The sequence below is a fragment of the Molossus molossus genome, unplaced genomic scaffold (assembly GCF_014108415.1).
Source record: "Molossus molossus isolate mMolMol1 unplaced genomic scaffold, mMolMol1.p scaffold_m16_p_14, whole genome shotgun sequence".
Taxonomy (NCBI): Eukaryota; Metazoa; Chordata; class Mammalia; order Chiroptera; family Molossidae; genus Molossus; species Molossus molossus.
In genome coordinates, this window is record NW_023425349.1 from 89,761,741 (window position 1) to 89,782,418 (window position 20,678).

General features: G+C 49.1%; 1 protein-coding gene across 2 annotated transcripts in view; it reads right to left on the reverse strand.

The window, feature by feature from the left end:
• Nucleotides 1–20,678, reverse strand: part of SHC3 (SHC adaptor protein 3) — a 174,766-nt gene that overhangs the window by 47,098 nt on the left and 106,990 nt on the right. For both annotated transcript variants that reach the window (XM_036261564.1, XM_036261565.1), the window contains exons 5-9: nt 19,134–19,187; nt 13,599–13,650; nt 6,298–6,424; nt 1,773–1,923; nt 401–488 (exon numbers count right to left, since the gene is read on the reverse strand). In XM_036261564.1, the coding sequence (XP_036117457.1) occupies nt 401–488; nt 1,773–1,923; nt 6,298–6,424; nt 13,599–13,650; nt 19,134–19,187 (472 nt within the window). The remainder of the gene's footprint in view (nt 1–400; nt 489–1,772; nt 1,924–6,297; nt 6,425–13,598; nt 13,651–19,133; nt 19,188–20,678) is intronic.

The following is a 20,678-nucleotide window of genomic DNA, read 5'->3' on the forward strand; positions in this document are numbered from 1 at the left end:
TCCTTTTGTTTTGGGTTCTTTTCAACAGAAATGTTCAAACTAACTTTATATGTAATGCCCACAAATTGGAAACAAATATTAACCAACAAGTAAACACACAGTAGGATATCCATCCAATAGAATACTAGTTATCAGCGAAAAGAAGAAAAAACTATTGATGCATGCAGCAACAGGGGTGAATCTAAAAACAATTTTGTTGAGTAAAAAGAGGTCAGATAAAAAAGAATGCACAATGTGTAAATTATATGTGTATAAAATTCTAGAAAATGCAAACTGATTTATATGAGCCTATACAGCAAATCAGTGGCTTCTTAAGTGTGGGGGAGGGGCGAGGAGGACCAGAAAGCAGCACAGGACTTGTATCCGTTATGTTTCTTGCCGTCCCTACCTTGCCTCTCACCTTGCCCGACCGGGGTTTGCTGCCAGTCTTCGCCGAATGGGTCTCCTAGGTGTCTTCCCTGGTAATACGTTTGCTCTTTCCCTGAAAACTGTAAACACAAAGAGAAGAAAATCCATGCCTTTCTTTTTTTCCCATCTCCAAAAGCCATAGTACAGTAGAAGGGACACCCATGGCCAGGTGACTGCATCCCTGATTACACGCAATTTTCCCTTCATGCTTCACAGTTGGCATCAAGATTTAGGAAATAAGTGGTGTGAGTGTGAGAAAGAGACAGCATCTCAACAAAACTACACCTCCCCTCCCCCTTTTTTTCATTCCCTCAAATCCCCTCCCTCCAAGTATGAGCATAAACTGAGCTCTTTTACACGCAGCTTCATCACCCAACATGCCCTAAATTAAATTTCAGTTCCATTGTCTATGTATCGGAACACACTGCCCACCCGCACACCTGGGCAAGTCCACCCAGTCGATTCCTTCTCAGCGTCAGAGCTACTAACACTTGATTTCAATGTTACTTTAACACTATTATTAAGGTCATTATTATTTACGTAAGGTAGGTGACATAAAAAACCCTCTATAGCAGTGGTTCTCAACCTGTAGGTCACGACCCCTTTGGGGGTCAAACAACCCTTTCACAGGGGTCGCCTAAGACATAACAGTAGCAAAATTACAGTTATGAAGTAGCAATGAAAATAATTTTATGGCTGGGGGTCACCACAACATGAGGAACTGTATTAAAGGGTTGCGGCATTAGGAAGGTTGAGAACCACTGCTCTATAGAGATACCTTAACTCTAGAACAATTGCCTTATTAGAATGTTCAGTTGGAGGGAAAATCAGGAAAATGACTAAAATAGAAAAACTCATAAAATTCTCACCATTTTAAAGGCCTATGTCCACTGTCTTTTCAGAGAACATGGCCACTCAGTCTTCTCAGGGTCTTGAACGCTCTCTTCTCTGCATTAAGGTATCTGACTAGCACCTTGTGACGTTAAAACAAAAGCCTCCCCGTTCACCCGGTGTGGCTCAGTGGTTGAGTGTCGACCCATGCACCAAGAGGTTACTGGTTCTATTCCCGGCCAGGGCACATGCCCAGGTTGTGGGCCAGATCCCCAGTGGGAGGCACGCAGGAGGCGGCCGATAGAAGTTCTCTCATCGATGTTTCCATCACTCTCTCCCTCTCCCTTCCTCTCTCTCGAAAATCAATAAAAAAAAAAACTCCCCTAGCTGTCTGCTTTGTGAAATTCAAGGGGGAAAAGTGTGTGAGTTTTTCCAATCATGGACAGAATACCAACCTGAAAATAAAATTGAGAAATACGAGAGGAAATAAAATTCAATTAGCCAGCATCCAGAAAAACAGGTGTAAACCTAACCTGCTCAGTGCCAGGGGCATGGGGTCTGGCTTTCAGTCGCGCATCAGCAAACCCCCCTGGGGGCGGCGTCTTGTCTGGAATGCTATTGTAGTACGGACGGTCTGAGCCTTCCCCCTCCTCCTCGGTCCACGGCTCATCCAGACTCTGCATTCTGTCAAAGAGAATTTTCCAGAGCTTTAGCCAAAAGTTGAGCTTAGAGTCAAAACCAACAAATCCAATGTGAATCTGTCACCCAGAAAACTGAGTTGAAGCCACTGCTCCCTCAACCATGTAGGTCTCGGGCACATATAAAAAGCACCTGAGTGGTTTAGTCAAATATCTTTGCCTTATTCACAGCTCTGCCCTTTAGAAATTCCAATCATAGTTGAAATGGGAAAACAATCTTTTTTAAAAGTACATTTCAATTAGGAAAGAAAAAATTTATATGTAAAGACAACCAGATCCTCAAGGCACAGACACACATTTTACTAAATTATAAAATTTACCCAAAACAAAATCAACTAAAAAAAAATAAAGATTTAGTGACATCAGGGAAAATGGCAGAGTAAGAGCCTTGGAAAAATTTTACTTCTATGAAAGCAACAATAAAACTGGTTAAAAAAACAATTTCAAGATCAACTATTTAAAACTCTGTAAATTAACCAGAGGCTAGCAACAACCCAGGAAGTATTTATTTTGTTTTTTAAACACACAAAAAACATCTGTAAGAATAGCAGCTTTGTGATATTTTAACTTGCCCTATTCCCATCTTCATGGTAGTCTTGAAAACAAATAGCCCACAGACACAGTGAAAACCAACAGTAGCCTGATAGCCATGGGAGGGGGCAAAACAATGTTGAATCTCTTTTGAAGCCCCATTCCTAGAGAACAGTCATTACATAAACTGCCTAGTTGTTCCTTAGGTTATCTTTATTTGATCTGATACAGAGCTTGCCAGGGAAAAATGCCTCATCCCCTGGGACATTTGTCAAAAACAATTAGAGGCAATTGTTTAACAGCATGGCTCCCAGATTTGGGGCAAAGAGCAGACTAATCAAAAGCTTAAAAAGAAAAGCTAGAAAATGGGATGTTTGTAGGAATTTTGATAAACTTCAACACATCCAGGAATCTAGAAGGCCTTATGTATTCTTAGGGTCCTGCTCACATCTGAAAATGTATGCCTGCTCAGGAAAGATGTAAAAAGGCCCTTACTTCACCTCTGGCTAACCTTGAAGCTATGCACAGACAGGAAGTGAAAGCTAAGGCAGAATCGACCACTGCCTGGTGGAGAATAGAAAGGGTGCCCCCCCCCCAAAGACAGCCCCTCAGCTAAGACTGAGAGACTTAATGGTTCCAGGAATTTAAGAAAATCTCCTTCTAATCATTATTTTTCTAATAACTAAACTGACTAGAGTTGTTAGTTGCCATATCTGACAAAGAATACAGACTTTATGGAATTAGTTTAGAAAAGTTATTAGAACAAACAACCACACACACACACACACACACACACACACACACAACAGCAATAACAACAAATCCAGAGGAGGGGAAAAATCTGATTTCCAGAGTTGTCACATTATATTATTTAAAATCTATAGTTTCAACATCAACATCAACAAAAATTATGAAACATGCAAAGAAACACAAGGATAAAAAGCAATCAATAGAAACTGTCTTTGTGGAAACTCAGATTTTGGACAAAGGATTCTGAATAATAGTAACAACTGACTCTTTATCAGAAACAATGAAGGCCAGAAAGCAGTGGAATGGCATATTCAAATACTAAAAGAAAAAAACTGTCTACCAAGCACTCTATATCAAGTAAGACTATCCTTCCAAAATGAAACAGAAATAAGACATTTCCAAATAAATAAAAACTGAAAAAATCATCACTAGCAGAGCTGCCCTGCAGTTAGTATTCAAAGTATTTCAGGCTGAAAGGAAAGAACATGGTAATACATGTCAACATGAAAAAAATAGAGAATAATGGTACAAAATTAAATGTCCACATGTGTCTTCAAATTTTATTATATAGATATATATATAGGACTTCGTGCCTTAAGTATATTTCCAGGGAAGCATGGGAGTTCAATTAACTCTGCCCACCCATTTTTGTACATACTGTTTTAATAGTGGTTTTTTTTCACTTTTACATAACATTTCAAAAGTATAGAACATCATAATAATATAAAAGATATCTACACATCTACCACTGAGATTAAACAGTGTGAACATGTTGCTATATTTTCTTATTTATTTATTTATTTATTTATTTATTTATTTTTAATCCTCACCCAAGGATATTTTTCCATTTATCTTCAGCTAGAGTGGGAGGGAGAGAGGGAGGAAGAGAGAGAGAAACATCAACATGAGAGAGACACATTGATTGGTTGCCTCCCACACGACCCTGACCAGGGCCAGGAACAAATGGCAACTGAGGTACATGCCCTTGGCCAGAATCGAACCCGGGGCTCTTTGGTCTGTGGGCCAACACTCTAACCCAGTGGTTTTCAACCTTCCTAATGCCACGAGCCTTTAATGCAGGTCCTCATGTTGTATGTGGGCGTATCGCATGTGGGCGGACCCGCCTGGAGACTGATAGAGGACGGTGTCTCAGTCCTAAGACCATGGAAATATGTGTTTTCCGACGGTCATAGGTGACCCCTGTGAAAGGGTCGTTCACCAGTTGAGAACCGCTGCTAACCACTGAGCCAAACTGGCCAGGGCTTTTTCTTACTTAAAAAAAAAAAAAAGACACAAAATTTGTCAAACTTACTTTGGATGAATAGACATGTGAAATTAATAGTAAAATGTTAATGGTAGAAAATCTAGATGATGAACATAAAGAGATATTTTTCTCTAAGAACACGCATACACCAGTGTAGTCTTTGAATGGCTATGTCCCATTGCATATAAGACATAAAGTGTGTTCACTCATCCTCCTGCAAGGACCACTGCGTCTCTGTCACGTTCTAGCTCTGACTCTTCTTACACGCAGCTTTTCTGAGTTCGTGAGCGCTTCTGTCAGCGGGGAACGTGGGCCTTCACAGGCACCTCCCAAAGGTGTCTTCAGAGAAATTTTCCAGTGGATGAGAGAAAAAAATTCAAAGTCTCTTTCAAGAAAGGTGAAGACTTCATAAAGATGAGAAACATCTTCATGATGACGGAGACAGTGGCAGACACTGCCTCCTGACCGAGTCATAGGATGTGGCCGTGGACATTGGGGAAAACGTGCCAAGTAAATTCAGGAGAAATAAAAGGAAGTGTTACTTACAGTGACCACACCAGGGTAACTGGCTTTCATCTGGAAAGCTCAACCAAGGACAGACTGCTGAATGACCAGTCGCCCCGTGGTACTGTTAATGCTTTATGCTGTGTGGAACACCAATTTGTCCTAAGGAAATTCAGTGGTGGACCCTGAACATCTTTGTAATAAACGAAATAGCTCGCAATTCCTGTTCACATTTCCTGTTCTATTTAACACATAAAATAATAGTACACTATTACTCTTTTTTTTTTTTATCCTCACCTGAGGACATTTTTGCATTTATCTTCAGATAGAGTGAGAGGGAGGCAGGGGGGAACAGAGAGAGAGAAATGTCGATGTGAGAGACACATCGACTGGTTGCCACCACATGACACCAACCAGGGTGGGGACAACCTGCAACTGAGGTACATGCCCCTAGTGGGAACTGAACCCAGGACTCTCTGGTCCATAGGCTGATGCTCTAACCACTGAGCAAACTGGCCGGAGCTGGCAATATTATTCTTAATCTACAGAGAAAGCTGCTAAGACCCAGATTGGTTAAAGAACTTGACCAGGGCCATGGTGAGTTGCCAATTCACAAAAGCCAATAAAGCAGGGTGGACACTGGCCATTCCAGGTGCAGGGCCTCACAGAGGAGCCTCTGAGTCAGGACCTTGGTCAACCACGAGGACGAGGACAACGGGACGTGTGGAGTCTGTGGTGATGCAGAACCAAGGAGGCGACATGGAGACATCACAGGGTTGCATGAGAAACAGAGCAAAAACATATTACAGAGCTTATTTTGTAACCTTGGCTACTGTCACTATAGTTTCAAGAAAAAAATGTTTTTCTAAACCTTCGGAGCATCGCCCATATGTCTGCCTCCATCTGCCGGTCCCTCAGCCACAGCCCAGCGCCGCCCGGTGTCTGAGCCCAGGCAGCCCCGGACAGGGCTCACCTCAGGGAGGCAGTTCTCTGCTTTTCTCCTTGTGAGCATTTTTATGTTTTAGGAGGAAAGGTGATAAATTGCAGAAAGGCCACTGTAAACAGCAGCCCTACTGCCCGGCTGGTGTGGCTCAGTGGTTGAGCACTGACCCTGCACCAGGAGGTCACCGGTTTGATTCCCGGTCAGGGCACAGGCCCAGGTTGTGGGTCCATCCCCAGTGGGGGGCGTGCAGGAGGCGGCCAGTCGATGTTCTCTCTCATCAATGTTTCTATCTCTCTCTCCCTCTCCCTTCCTCTCTCTCTAAAACCAATAAAGGAAAAAAAGGAAATTCAAACAGTAGCACTACTCACCGGTCATGAAAAGCAGGGATCTTGGAAGGACACTGCAAATACTGCTTAAACCGGAGCTCGAAGGCTTGTCCGATGGAGCCGATGACGTCCTGGGCCAGCCCGTCACAGCATTCCAGAATGTGACAAGCTGTGGGAGCCAGAGAGCCGTGCCCGTTAGAGACAGACGCTGGAGTTCCCAGGCTCCTGCACAGAAGCCCTCCGGGGGCGAGACCGGTCAGCCCCAGAGAGAAGGGGGACAAGGAGGTGCACGTGCTTTCCATAACGTGTCGTGGAGGCTCCGCCTGCAGCTTCATCCCAGTATCCCCATCAGATGCGTTCCTTAATAGCCTGTTCTCTCTAAAACTGCAAAGGAATCCATGCGGCAGGTGCGTACCATCCCTAAAGGACACACTGTCCCGTGACAGGCTGGAGCACAACCCATGGAAAACCTCCTGAAAAAAAAGGGTGGCAGGGGAAAGGCAAGACAAGGCCCCACTTCTGCTCTCCAGGGTAGTGACTGTCCACAGCATCCCAGAGGAGCCCGCCTCGACCAGTCGCCATGACCAGCAGGACACGCCTTGTTAGTGATGGGGTAGAGGCAGTCTCCCTGGAGAACAGAGCAGATGCGTGTCTCACTTCACCTTCCTCTTGCTGATGGTCAGCATGTAACTATCTCAGGGAGGGTCCTCCGGGAGTGCAGCCAATGCCAGCAGTGAGGAGGAGGCATTTCTACAAGGGTAGTTGTTCTCAGGCACCAGAGACCCCGAACTGCGCTCTGGCTGCAGAGAAGCCAGCACACACGGGGAAGAGGACCCCCTACGGTGGGCAACTTCACAGGAAGGCAGGCATCGCTGCCGTTGAAGCCTGGCGACTTCCAGCACGATGCTGCCTTCCCTGGGCACAGAGCCAGCGGAGCTCACCTGGATGGCAGCTGCCAGGCCCAGCGTCCTCAGTTTCTGCCCCGCCTCAGGCCGGAGGGGCGCACACTCCTGAGGACACAAGGGATGCTGTGCCAGGGCCTGCACTGCACTGGGGACCGCCATGCTGTCCTGGATACACTGAGTGTGACCAGGGCATGGGTGCCAAGGAGACAGATGTCCCAGCTGTGTTTTTCTTGTTGACTATTGACATTAGCATTTAAGTATCAACCCAGGTGGGCACCAAGCAGGCCCATGTGAAATGGCTGTTGGAGTTGCCGGGTACTGGTTAACTGATAGGAATGGACGGTCCTTCCAGCTGAAGGGAGAAGGGGTCGAGGCAGGTGTGAGAGAAAGACACCGGCTTCCCCGAGCCCCCTATTTCCAGCCACGTACCCCACTCCCAGAATCGACCACAGGAGCTGGTGGGCCGGTCCTTTGGAGAACCAGAATGGAGACCAGGAAGGGGTGAAGAAGGCTCCTTGTCTGTCTCTGGAGGAGATTAGCCCTGACCTGGAACACTGAGTGAAGAGTCAGGCTTGGGCGGAGAGGCCCACAACCCACAACGCCTCTCGTCCTCCACAGGCCAAGGGACAGCGTTCCAGGTGGCAGCACCCTCTCTGGTGCCCAAACGGGCAGAATGAGTGGGCTCTGCCACCTGGCTCATCCTCAATGGACCAAGGAAACAGCACCTGTGGCTGGGCATTAGGTTCCTTCCATAAAGTGCCCTCTGTGTGTTCAGAAGCTTACTCCAAAACCCAAACCCTGGCTGCCAGCCTCGCTCCTGTTATTTTCTCTGAGTATCGCAACGGTCTCTCGCCAAAAGCCATCCTCTTCTAACCTGGCCTGCGTGACTTGGTGTGCGTGGGAAATGAGGGGGCCCTCACCAAGGTGAACGTTGGGGTTGCTTGCTTCACTCCCCTGAAGAAAGGACAGCGCTGGAGGCACCATTCATGAGCAAGAAGGAGACCAGATGAGATACGTATAGAGCCAAGACTCAAAATGATGTTGTGAAACCTAAAACATGGCCCAAAGCAAACACAGGGCGCTGGCCCTTCGGCAGCTGTAGAAGGTGACACTGGAGAGGAAGCCTGAAGGAGGTCAGGGAGGGCACCATGTGAAGGTCTGCTGTGAGAAAGTCACAGTCAAGGGCTCAGCAGGTGCAAAGGCCCTGAGGCAGGTGCTGGCTTGGTGTTCAGGGAAGAGCCAGCAGTCCTGGAGCTGGAGGCGGGAGGGAACAGTGGGGAATGAGACAGCTCAGAGCAGGACGGAGCTCACTGGGGTCTTGTGGGCATGGTGATGAGACTAGCACATGCTTTGTGGAGGGAGGACAGACTCGGAGCTGTGGCTTATCAAGTATGACCCCTGAGCACAGAGGTGCAGCAAATTTATGTAATTTGTCATTGCAATGTCACTGCAGTCCAGCTCTCAGCCAGAGGCCTTGAAGAACATTCAGAGTCTCCAACACAAGGCGAATAAAGCCCAGGGCCTGGCTTGTCTGTACAATCACTGTTGACAATAGCCAAGTGTGTAGCAACCTAAATGTCCACTCATAGGAAAACTAACCTCGGGCCTAGTATTCTAGATGGAAATTAACCTTCCAGTTAAAACAAGAACAACAAAGTAACCATTGTTTCCACCACGGTGCAGGTACATTTTTGTTTACAGAGGAAAGAAAGTCAGAGGAGGTGCTTTGTTCTTTGGCCCCAGTGAGATCATAGTATTTAAGGCTTTCCCCAGCAGTCACCACCGGCAGCCTACAACTGTCCAAGGCAGAGCAACCCCAGTTTTTGCTGAAACAACCCTGTGCTGTTAGAGAAGCCGCAGGAGGCACGTGTGGCCACTAGAGGCAGCATTCCCACGTGGGGTTCCTGCTCCAGCCTTCACCCAGCTTCCCGTCACTCCGGAAACCTTGGAGAAGCTATTTAGGAGGAACACGTGGGTCTCCTTCCCGTTAGGTCAGCACCAACTACGTATGGGAGATGACTCTCCACCGCCGATCCGGTTCCAGAGGGTGCCTGAACAGGGACGTCATTGCAATGACAAATTACATAAAGAATCTGCCTCCGGTGGCAGCTGTATGTCTAACCAGAGCATCATTTTTAGCTGCTTCTGTGACTCAGTGCAATCGGAGCGAATGCGTACATAAGACTGCAGGGCACGGGAGTCATCAGGTAGGAAATGAAGGTTCCAGGGGGGAAAAATGTGTTAGGAGCCAGCAAATCCTGATTTGTTGGGAGTTTTATGTCTTCACGTGTAGTTGTGGCCTTCTGGGTCTACTGGCCCTGCCCTTTGACTGGAACATGCCGACCTCATGCACCTTCACGCGTGTGTGTCCCTTGTCTCCGGGCGGTGTTGGAAGAGCTTCCTACACTCATGAGTGTGCCTTTGTCCTTCCACCAGTTAGTTACATAAGCCACCGATTCCTGATGCCGATTCTCACTGCAAAGAACTTCCGGAAAGCTGGGCCGCTGTGGCTCAGTGGCTGAGCATCGACCCTGCACCCAGAGGTCGCCGGTTCGATTCCGGTCAGGGCGCATGCCCAGGTTGTGGGCCCAGTCCCCAGTGGGGGGCGTGCAGGAGGCAGCCAATCGATGTTCTCTCTCATCGATGTTTCTAGCTCTCTCTCCATCTTCCTTCCTCTCTCTCTAAAATCAATAAAGAAAAAAATTAAAAAATAATAATAAATAACTTCTAGAGAAACAAAACAAAACAAAAAAAACCCATAAAAATGTATAGGCAGGAATCGTCATGGAAAAGACATGGTAACGTGAGAAACTGACCGATTGCAGGATTCTGACAGAAGACTTTCTGGGCCCCAGATGTGCCTGCAGCCCAGGGACCACTCCGCATATCAACCGGACCTCTGCGAGGGTAGCTAGATATTTAAGGGCCCAAATAAGAACATCTACTCCCAGAGTTTCTTGCTAGTCTGACTCCGGAATGGCAGAGGCCATTCTTAACTGAATTAAGCCAGCCTGGCCCAGGGGAGGCGGAGGGAGAACAGAAGCAGCCAGGGAAGCCCTCCGCCGCCCCGCACGAGGGGATGACTGCGGGATGGACACCTGTGGAAGGAGGCAAAGCACGTTCCGAGCTCATGCTCCCAGCTGGAACCGGAGCCACCTCCCAAAGGCTGGCCCGCCTGTGTGGGAAGAGCACGCGCCTGGGGAAGGCTGCTGAGCCATCGGAGGGGCCGGCCCCCCTGCCTGTGCGTCTGAGCCGGCCGTGCTGCTGGGGCCCTACCGATGCAGCAGGGGTGAGGCTGCGCCTGGCCTTTCAGGGCCCTGAAGCCTCCACTTTGCTCTTGTGGAGCCCAGAGCTGCCGCGTGGAAGCCCTACTGGCCTGATGGGGGGCGGGGAGGGAGAAGGACCCTGACAGCGGAGCCTCCTACTCATCCCTACCAAGGTCTGAGGCGTGGAAGCGAAGTAAACTTGGACCCTCTAGACCAGGCCAGCCACCAGCCAAAGCCACCCAGTGACCCCACTGATGCTGCATGGAGCGGAAGAAGCGCCGACTGAGCCCCGCCTGGATCCGCGACACTCAATCATCTCAGAAGCCACTGAACTTTGAGTCGTTTGTTACAGGCAGTAAAGGATGGAAAGAAGGCATGAACATCCCCCACCAAGTGTGGCAAAGGGCCCCTTGCCAGGTGCCCCCAGAATGCCAGCACTAGGGCAGAGTTCAGCATCCGCCGTGCATGGGCCTCCACAGGCCCCCTCTGGGAGCCCGACGCAGCCACCGCTGGGCATGTGGACGGGGCTCTGATTCCCACAGCTTTGGGAAGGCTCTGTGGACTAAAGTCCTCCTGGCTGTGGCTCTGAGCAGGTAGCAGCCTGTACACGCCCACGGCCCCAAGTCCAACCGCACTGGACTAACCTCCCTCGGGCGGAGCCTCATTTCCCAGCCCTGGCTGTGCGTGGGGCTCACCTGGACAGCTTTCCAAATACACTTGCCTGGGCCACACTCTCTGAGGCCTGAGCCAGGCCTGAGGTTTTTTTTGTTTTGTTTTGTTTTTTATCCTCACCCGAGGACATTTTTTCATTTTTTGTTCAGGTAGAGTGGGAGGGAGAGAGAGGAACAGAGAGAGAGAGAGAGAAACATCGATGTGAAAGGAACACATCGAGTGGCTGCCACCCGCACAACCGACCAGGGCCGGGGACAAACTGCAACCGAGGTATGCGCCCTTAGCGGGAACCGAACCCGGGTCTTTCAGGACCGCAGCAGGCCTGAGGTGTTTAAAAGGTCCCCCAGTGACTCTAAAATGTAGTTCGTGTTCAAGAACCACTGACCCAAGAGCCACCAAAAATGTCAAAAATGTCTAGGATTGCTTGGAGTTCATGTCACCAACCACCAGCCCTGGAGGAAACGGAATTCTGTGCCTGGCGGTGCAGACTGCCACCCCCCCCCCCAACTTGGTGGGGCCTCGGGGTGGTTAAAGGGATGGGCCTCTCTCGTGGGTTAAATTGTGTCCCCCAGGAAAGACGTGACCTTACTGAGTAATGGGGCCGTTGTAGACACACCCATTAAGATGAGGTCAGGCCGGATGGGTGGGTCTCATCCAGCATAACTGTTGTTCCTACAAGATGTCCACATGAACACAGAGGTACGCTCAGGGCACAGGCCACGTGAAGACCGGGGGTCGCAGTGATGCATCCACAAGCCCAGGATGCCAAGGATGGCGGGCACACCACTGGAGGCTGGCAGAGGCAGGAAGGATCCTCCCTGCAGCCTTCAGAGGGAGCCTGGCCCTACCAGCACCTTGACCTCAGACTTCCGGCCTCCAGAACTTGAGGCACCCAGCTTACAGTTTATACAGTAGCCCTAGCAAACTAATAGCCCAGCCTCCGACTGGAAGAACGCGCTTGCGTTGAGCTGCCGTGGTCGCCGCCTCGCCAGAGCCAGTACTGGTTCTGTATACATCACGCAAAAGCTGCTTCAAGTTCAAGACGTGCTGGGCTAGAGCGCGTTAGCAGGGGTGTTGGTGACAGTCCTCAACTCAAGACCACCTTGCCCCCTTCCCATCTACCCTGAAAACTTTGTAACTATCCCACCTCTGGTTTAGGAGCGACAATGGGCTGTTATAGTACATTGTCTGACCTCCAACACCCCCTCTGAAATCCCCCACCCCCCAGACTCCCCAGGGACAGCTTCTCAGGGAGCTCACCTGGAGGAGAGTAACAGCTAACACCTGTGTCAGATCTTATCTTCATTCCCAAGAAAGAAAAGGCAGCCACCATGTTACTGCTTACTAACCAGGGTGGACACGTCTCCAGTGGAAACTCATCCTCACACACGGGCGTGGGAATGGGAATGCTCACGGCCAGTCTGCGCGGGAATTTGCAAGGCCCCCCGAAGTGTCAACACTGTAACACTGTTTCTCTGCACACGCCCCTCGGGGGGCCGTGCACCATCGCGGGGAAGAACACGCTGGCCCCGGGCCGTGTGGACCTGAGGGCAGATCTCAGTAGAGCCACGTCACGGCTCTCATCTCGGCTCTCTTCAAAGTACGTCCAAGATATAATGGGAGGGGGCAGACGAAATAGAATGAAAGATCGCATTCGTATTGAAATTTTAAAAGAAGAAAACATATGTGTAAGTATATAAATAAAAAAGTTCTGTACACCAGAGAAACTTAACAGCTGGCACCTGGGGCAGAGGGTGGGGCGAGGAGGGAACCAGTGGGTAGTGAGGGGAGTGTTGTTTTGCATTGTTTCCAACCCCACTGGTGATCGTGGTCAGTGAGTTCTGAATGGGAGCTGTGTGGCGAACCAGGGGCTGCCTGGTGTTCAAGGGCAGCACCCCCTTCGCCAGCCCACCCACCCAGGCTTGTTAGCCTCCAGTGAGTGGGGCTCTGTTGTTTAAGTGATAAAAATGGGGTGGTAGTGTTCAAGGAGATTCTCGGAGTAAAGGGTCCATGAGGATGGGAAGTACTTGAATGCCTTGGACCCCCCACCCAGCCTGGGCAGCTTTGAGGGGCATAAGGGGACAGCACCTAAGCTGGGACACCAGCCTTGGGGCTGTGCAGGCAGCGTGAGGCTTCTCCGGGAGACTTAGTCAACAGCGGACACCCAGGAGCTGGAGCTCATCAGGAGGCCGGGTGACCGGTCATGTCCCGTGAGTAACGGGGCCACTTTCAGAGCATGAGTGGGAGCTGCTCTGAGCAGGTGCTCCCAGCAGGAGCCAGCTGGACACAGGTTGTGTTTGGAGCTCACAGACCCAGCCAGGTGTGCTGCCACGCTTGACTGCCTGCAGGTTACAGTGACCATGAACAATGTGACCACGAGCATGCGACATTCTGAGGTTCATTCAGCGAAGGGGCTGAGCCGACAGGTGCACCTGTGTTAACATCCGGTGTCAACCTGGCTGTGTTCGAGGACAGATGCCGAGGGTCAGGCACTGCTTACCTCTGCGATTAACAGGGTCCTTCGCTACATAAGCGACATAGTCTGTCGTGTCCTGTGGGAAAAAATGAGATGCTCACATCACTAACCACATGGCACAGACCAGCTCAGGAACAATATGCTGCTCAAATACAGCCCAGGAGGTGACCTTTCTCAAACTGGACCACGGGCAGGAATCACGGGGGCCAGGAGTTGTCTTGTGAAATGCAGATTCTGACTTGGGGGGAAGTCCGGGCGGGGCCTGAGCTCTGAGTCCACAGCTCACCAACCCACTCCCGCTGCTTCCCCCGCACACACACGGAGCAGCGAGGGGAAAGGGCACCGGTTTCCAGCGCGTTGGATCACTGAGGAGCTTAGAAAACACCACATCCCTCCCAGGTAACGATTTCACTGAATCGGGTGTGAAGCCTGCAGGGTCCGGACGTCGGAAAGCTCCCTGATGACCCCGGTGTGAACCATGGCTGAGAACCACTCCCGCCAGCTCTGTCCACAGCAGTGGTCCTCAGCTCGGAGCCGGCATCAGAATCCCCCGCAGAGCTGAACGCACAGATCGCCAAGTCCCACCCCAGGTGTCCCATCCGGCGCACAAACGTGCACTTGCAAGTTCCCAGGTGCTGCTGCTGCTGCTGCTGCTGCTGCTGTCCTGGGGCCTCCCTGACAAGCGCTGGTCTAGGAGGAGCTCAGCGGCTGAGTTCAGAGGTCGGCTGCAAAGACTCCCTCACGGGGATGACACACCACGGTTCTCTTCTTCTCCGACAGCAGTAGTGATTTTAATTCTTTTAAGGTGTTTCAAAAATATGAGCTTGAGCCCGGCCAGTATGGTTCAGTGGTTGAGCATTGACTCAGGCACCAAGAGGATGCTGGTTCGATTCCCAGTCAGGGCACATGCCCAGGCTGTGGGCCTGATCCCTGTGGGGGGCATGCAGGAGGCGGCCCATCGATGTTCTCTCTCATCGATGTTTCTCTCTCTCTCTCTCTCTCTCTCTCTCTCTCTCCCTTCCTCTCTCTCAAATCAATAAAGGAAAAATATATATTTTTTAAATACGAACTAGATCCCTACACACGGAAGCCAAGCCTCCTTGAGGCCTCCTCACCTAACCAGGGCGCAGACACCACAGCTCAGAGGGCCCGAGGGAACCATGTGCATTTTGTTTCTAAACAGCCACAGGAACTGATAATTCTCTTAATTCATGAACGCGGAAGAGAGTTCTCTGCAAAGTTGGCATTTCCAACATGAAAAAGTCTCAAGGGGTGGCGGGCAGCTGCTGAAGTCCTAGCTATACCGAGTCCCCGGTGTTCCCGCTCCGGAGGGCCGCTCAGTCACGGATTCGCTCCGTTTCCAGCCCCTGAAAGTCTCTGCGCCCAGGGCCTTCGTCCTTAGGCCTTCTCTGTCTAAGGCGCTCCGGGGAACCCTCCAGTGAGAGAGGGAGCAGCATGTGGGTGGGCGCACGATGGTATGCAGCGCCCCCTACAGGCGCTGGGTGGTGAAGGCACTCTGCGTACCATTGCCCCCGAGCTCGATGGGCCAGGGGACCAAGCAGAGGCCCCTCCAGCATAGCTTCCTGTAATAGGCTACAGCACCGGGGTCGACGGCAGTGTGCAGCCCGGCTAAGCTGTCTGCAGCGAGGGTGTAAAGGACACTTGTTCCCAGCACGTTGGGTATATTCACAGTCTACTGCTATGTTCACAGACTGACCAGGGAAAGGGAGCACGAGACTGTCAAACAGTCCCCCTGGCTTCCAGTCACTTCCATCTGGGAAGACTCCGAAGCTACTGGCAAACATAAGGCTTGTAGCTTGTAAGCAGAGACCTCCTCCTGGATTCAGGAGATGTTAATGCCAGAGGTTCCTTAGGGAGTGCTAGTGCTTCTCAAACTGAGATCCATGGAACCTAGGGTTGGGCAGGTATATCCCCCCGTGCTTGGGATGTCACCAGAATTTCCTTTGAATTGTGCATTTTCATTTTCATGATAATCTTAGAAATTAATACAAGAATATTCAGGATCATCTGCATGACCAACGTGTCATCCTATTCTGCATACAGTTTTAGTACCAAGAGTTTTAGGTGGGTTTCCAACATTATGGGTATCGGGGTTTTTAAAAATTAGGTAGAAAAGAACCATCATCTAGTCAGAAAAGAGGAGATGTCTTTGTCCCACCTGAAGCAAATTAATGTCACATTTATACACAATGATGTACAATTAAGTGTTTGCTTGAATAGAATGAACGAGTGGGGGAGCTGAGTCTTGGGGCACCCATGAGGAATGCCGACCCCAGAGGATTCTGAGCGTACCATGGCAGCCAGTTCTGGTAACACACAAAGAGCAGAGATTCTGTTTCAGCAAAACTTTGCCCATCACAGTAAGTTAATGTTACTTTGAACGTTATTGGCTTTACTGTGTTTATTAGTAAACTTCCAAGTTTGGTTGGGGTTTATAGTTCAATCAAAAGTATAACATAGCAGTCTGTTAACATACTTTCTTTGTACATATTTGGCTAACAACATTAATTTGAGTTAATATTAGTGACACACACAAGAAAAGTGTTCTTTTTAAATTCTTATTTCGATCTGAGAAACTCTGCTCGGAAGATATGATGTGTCCCCATGACTCCAATGGTCAATAGCCAAGCCAGGACATGGCTTTTCTGATGCCAATATTAATTTTTTTCTGGCATAGCAGGGGAGTGTATTGCTGTTCAAAACAATGTTCTTGACATCACACAGTGAGCACACAAAGTTGCAAAGGGGGTTACCAAGAGCTTGTTCTGTGTTCACCCATCTCTGTTCTCACTCTCCAAGACCTGACCTGACCATTACTGTGGCATTCGTTGGGTGGTCTTTTAACACTGCTAATAATATAGATTACAGTTCATGTGTGCCCTCTTTTCTTGGAGGGATTAACAATATTTTCCAGTCTGTCTTATTTGATATTTCAAATACCATTTTCTTATCAGGTAAACTGAGGCACGAAGCAATTAGTAGATATATGCTTGGCAACAGAACAACAAATAGAACCTAGAATTTTTGGTTTTATTTAAAACACCTACCAACTGTAAAAATGACAAATCAAGTTGGTACGGAAGTCACGGAGAACATGATGTGCATTTGGATTGGTTACAGGGAAGTGGGAAGTAACCAGCTTCCTGGGGTGACATTGTCTACATCAGAAATATCAGAAGCAACATAAAAGCTTATGAATCACTTTAAGGGTCCCTGAATGCACCCCAAAGAGGTGACAGGGAAAATGGAAAAAAGTTCGCAGACCTGTGTGCATCCTGGGGAATAAAATAATTTTAACACAAGACAATGTACTCGGCTTCCCATTTTCTAGGTCTGTGCATCCGCATTCATGACATCGTCATGAAGATGAAGTTTGACACATGTTCCTGGAAGGAGCTGTCAGTGCAGGCATGCAATGTTTCTGCCTTTTATTTTTCAAACTGGGTCACCTTCCAAATTTAAGAAGCTGTGGTTCCACGCATCACTTTGGGCAAACAAGTAGAAGGCCACTGCAAGCTCAGTTGAGCAGATTCGGATGGAGGCGGGAGTCAGCGCAGAGCCGTGAGCCAGTGCGGTGCAGGCACAGGGCACGCACGTCTGGATGGAGCCCTCCAGAATGACCTCTGACGGGCTGAGCGTGGAAGACTCCCCCCTTCCAAATATACAACTCGATGAGTCTTTCACTTTATGGTGAAACATAACAAAGTAAAGGATTAGAAAGTAAAGGAAGGGAAGGGAAAAAGAGGAAGAAATCATCATGAGAGACTTCAAAACAAGGCCCAAAGTATGAAAAAAGGGCCAGTCTACTAAGTGAGATGGTGTCATGGGGGTCTGGTCAGCTTTTGGCAATTGAGCAGAGGTTTAAAGGCAAAGATCTGCCTGCAGGGTGGACAAATCCCTCCTCTTGACAGTGCCCTTGGCTCAGGGGTCTGCAAGGGGAAGGCGCCAAAACTCTCCCTGCAGCTGAGCTCTCGGGGCAGGAGGGATGCTGTGGTGACACCTGTGGGAATGCCTCCCCAGGGGCCCTAGCCGCTGAGGGAGGGCAGGGTGGGGCGCTGGCTCTCCTGTAGCTAAGATCCTCGGTGCCATGACTGCACTGTCCTTTGGAAATGTAGAGACTGAAGCCAGCATTGGAAATCGCTCCCTCGATTCGGCTTTCAATGTGGCAACAGCAGTTTTACGATCAGGGAGAAGGAGCCCGGGAGGAAAGGTCTGTAAGACAGACATGCAGTGGAAAACCCCTTCCTGGGCTAGAAACAGACAAGTCCCTGCCTGGGATAGGAGTCATATATCCACTGATTCCTCAGGCGACCTTGGACCAGTCATTGTATTTAAGATCTGAGCATTGTTTACTGATAATTTGGCAAAATAATACAAAACAACAACTATAACAAAAGTACCACTATTCTTTTATTATAAAAAATGTTTTAGCAGAAAAAGGACATCTTCCAAGGATACAGAACAATTTTTTTAATTGAATAGATTTAGCTCCAAGAAAAACTCACTCTATGGCCCTAATATATAGATGTTTGCCTGGGTGAGAACTTTGCCCAGACCAATGAAAAATAACATGACAACATTTGGAGAAGACTCTTTTTTTATCCTCACCCGAGGACATTTTTCCATTTTTGTTCAGATAGAGTGGGAGGGAAAGAGAGGAAAAGAGAGAGAGAGAGAGAAACATTGACGTGAAAGACACATCGAGTGGTTGCCTCCTGCACAACCCTAGCCAAGGCCGGGGACAAATCTCAACCAAGGTACATGCCCTTGACTGGAGTCAAACCCATGACTCAGTGGTCCGCGGGCCGACACTCTCACTGCTGAGCCAAACCAACCGGGGCTGGGAAGAATCTTTTCTCCCCTTCACTTCGGAGACAGCTGCACGTGTTTCCTCCCAGCTCCCCCTGCACCTCCTTCCCTCTTGACCGGCTCCCTGCCTGGGGTTTCAAAGGGCTGGACTGTCCACTGCGGACAGCAGTGAGTGGGCAGGCGTGGCCCTGGTCCCGCCTGTCCTGACACTGACATCGGACGAACCCCTCCTTATGGCACCTTCTCAGAGGATAAGCAGCACCAAACAGAATATTCTCACTCTCCTCTGTCTGTTTCTGCACCTCCTCCCCTGCTGGCTACACGAACCATTAAGACTACAGTGTCAAATCTGGAGAGAAAAATGCCAATTTCAAACATGCATGAACAAACTAGACTAAGTCAATTCACAGCCTTCGAGTGGACCTAAAACACAAGGACAGAGGCCCCCGCGGAGGTCCCATGGAAGAACAGGAGCAAGGCGGGCAGTCAGGAGACCGAACACCTGGCATCTCTGAAACGCCAGGGAGGTCTGCCCCGGCCTCTGAAGAAAGCCAGTGTTGACAGCTCTTGGCTAATAAAATGAAAATGTAAAACTTATGTAATCAAGAGGGGGGAATAGTTGGCATCACAGTAAACTTTCTTGATGGTATCCTAAGAGGCGCACCTTGGAAACAGGGCCCTTCCCAGCAACTCCCAACAAGAAGAGAACACGATGCCAAGGGCACTTACCGGGTCCCCCCCGGAGGCGAAGGAGATGGACTGCATGTGGTGGTTCGCTATGATCTGCCCAAAACAAGAAACAAGAGGTACCGTTATTACCTTCCCGTGTCTCGGAAACCAACCGTTTGACAGGCACAGGCAATACCAATCAACAAGTTTTCCCCAAAATTGGGCAAATTGGTACCCAACGCAAGTAACAATGATAAAAGTAATAATAGCTTTCAATGAATTTCACAGCATGTCAATGCTCAGCCAGCAGCTTTGCCAGAATTAGCTCATTTAGCCTTGTGATGTAGGAGCTGCTGCGATCCCATTCCACAGATGGGGAGCCTGAGGCCCAGAGGGACCAATCGGCTTGCTCAAAGTACTACAGCTAGAAATGGGCAGAGCTGTGATCGAACACAGAGGATCTCAACCACCACACCTCTTTGAGAAGGAAACTGTCCTACCCGCACCCCAGAACATTTCCACTGTGTTATGTCCATTTCCAAAGACACGTAGGGTCTTCAACATAGACTCCATAGCTGGAGTGGAGGGAAGGGTGGCTGTCCCCCACTTCAGACCCTTACATCGTGTGCCCACACACTGGAAGCCAGCATCCAAGATCAAAACTGGCACTCTTGCAATTTATCAATTTAAAAACTGGAGAGGACATTCCAAGTTTGTTTTTCAATGGGAAGTTTCCATTAGCATTATAAACTGCAGGGTACAGTGGAAATTAGCAGACGCTGAGTAAATTAGAAGCTGCCCTAAATTTAAAAAGCTATATAAGTCTTCCACGCTACTTTTATCTTTTTAAAGACAATGCAGTGACATTGAAGTACATTTCTGGGGGTGGGAACAGTCCTCTTGTCTCCCTCCCCGCATACCCAGGTTTATTTTTGCTCAGCCCCCTCAGGCCCTGGCTGGTGGGCAGCCAGAATTTACAGAGCTCCAATCCTACCAGCTGAGGGATTTTTCCAGCCATGCTCCTGCAAAACCGAAGCAAAACTATAAATAAATTGTAAGATAAAATAAGATATTTTTAAATGCCTACTTCAGTTTTGGGGACATGCAAAACTACTCAAGATCTAGAAAAACCTGAGCATATAGTAGTTAAGTTTGAGAGAGAGTCAAAGGTTATACACAGCTTTTTGACTGCACAGGGGTCAGCACCCCTAACCCCAGCACTGTTCAAAGGTAAACTGTAAATGAATGAAAACAATGAGGCCTGCTCTGTAGCCTGTGCCCAAGCCCAGATGGATCAAGAAGTTGCCTTCTGCAGCTCTCTGGAATCCTGCCACTGGTGCAGGGGTGGAGGGCTCCTGGGGGTGCCATGGGGACGTAGCAACCGCCAAAAGGTGATAAATGATGACTTCTAAAATTGAATTTGTTTATTAATTTTTGCATATTTAATTGTTACATACAAAGCAGCACTGAAACCGGGGTTTGGAAATCAAAGTGGACACTAAGATTTAGGGGGGAAATAGAAATCATATTTGGGTGCAGCCAGTGTGGCTCAGTGGTTGAATGTTGACCCATGCACCAAGAGGTCACCAGTTTGATTCCCGGTCA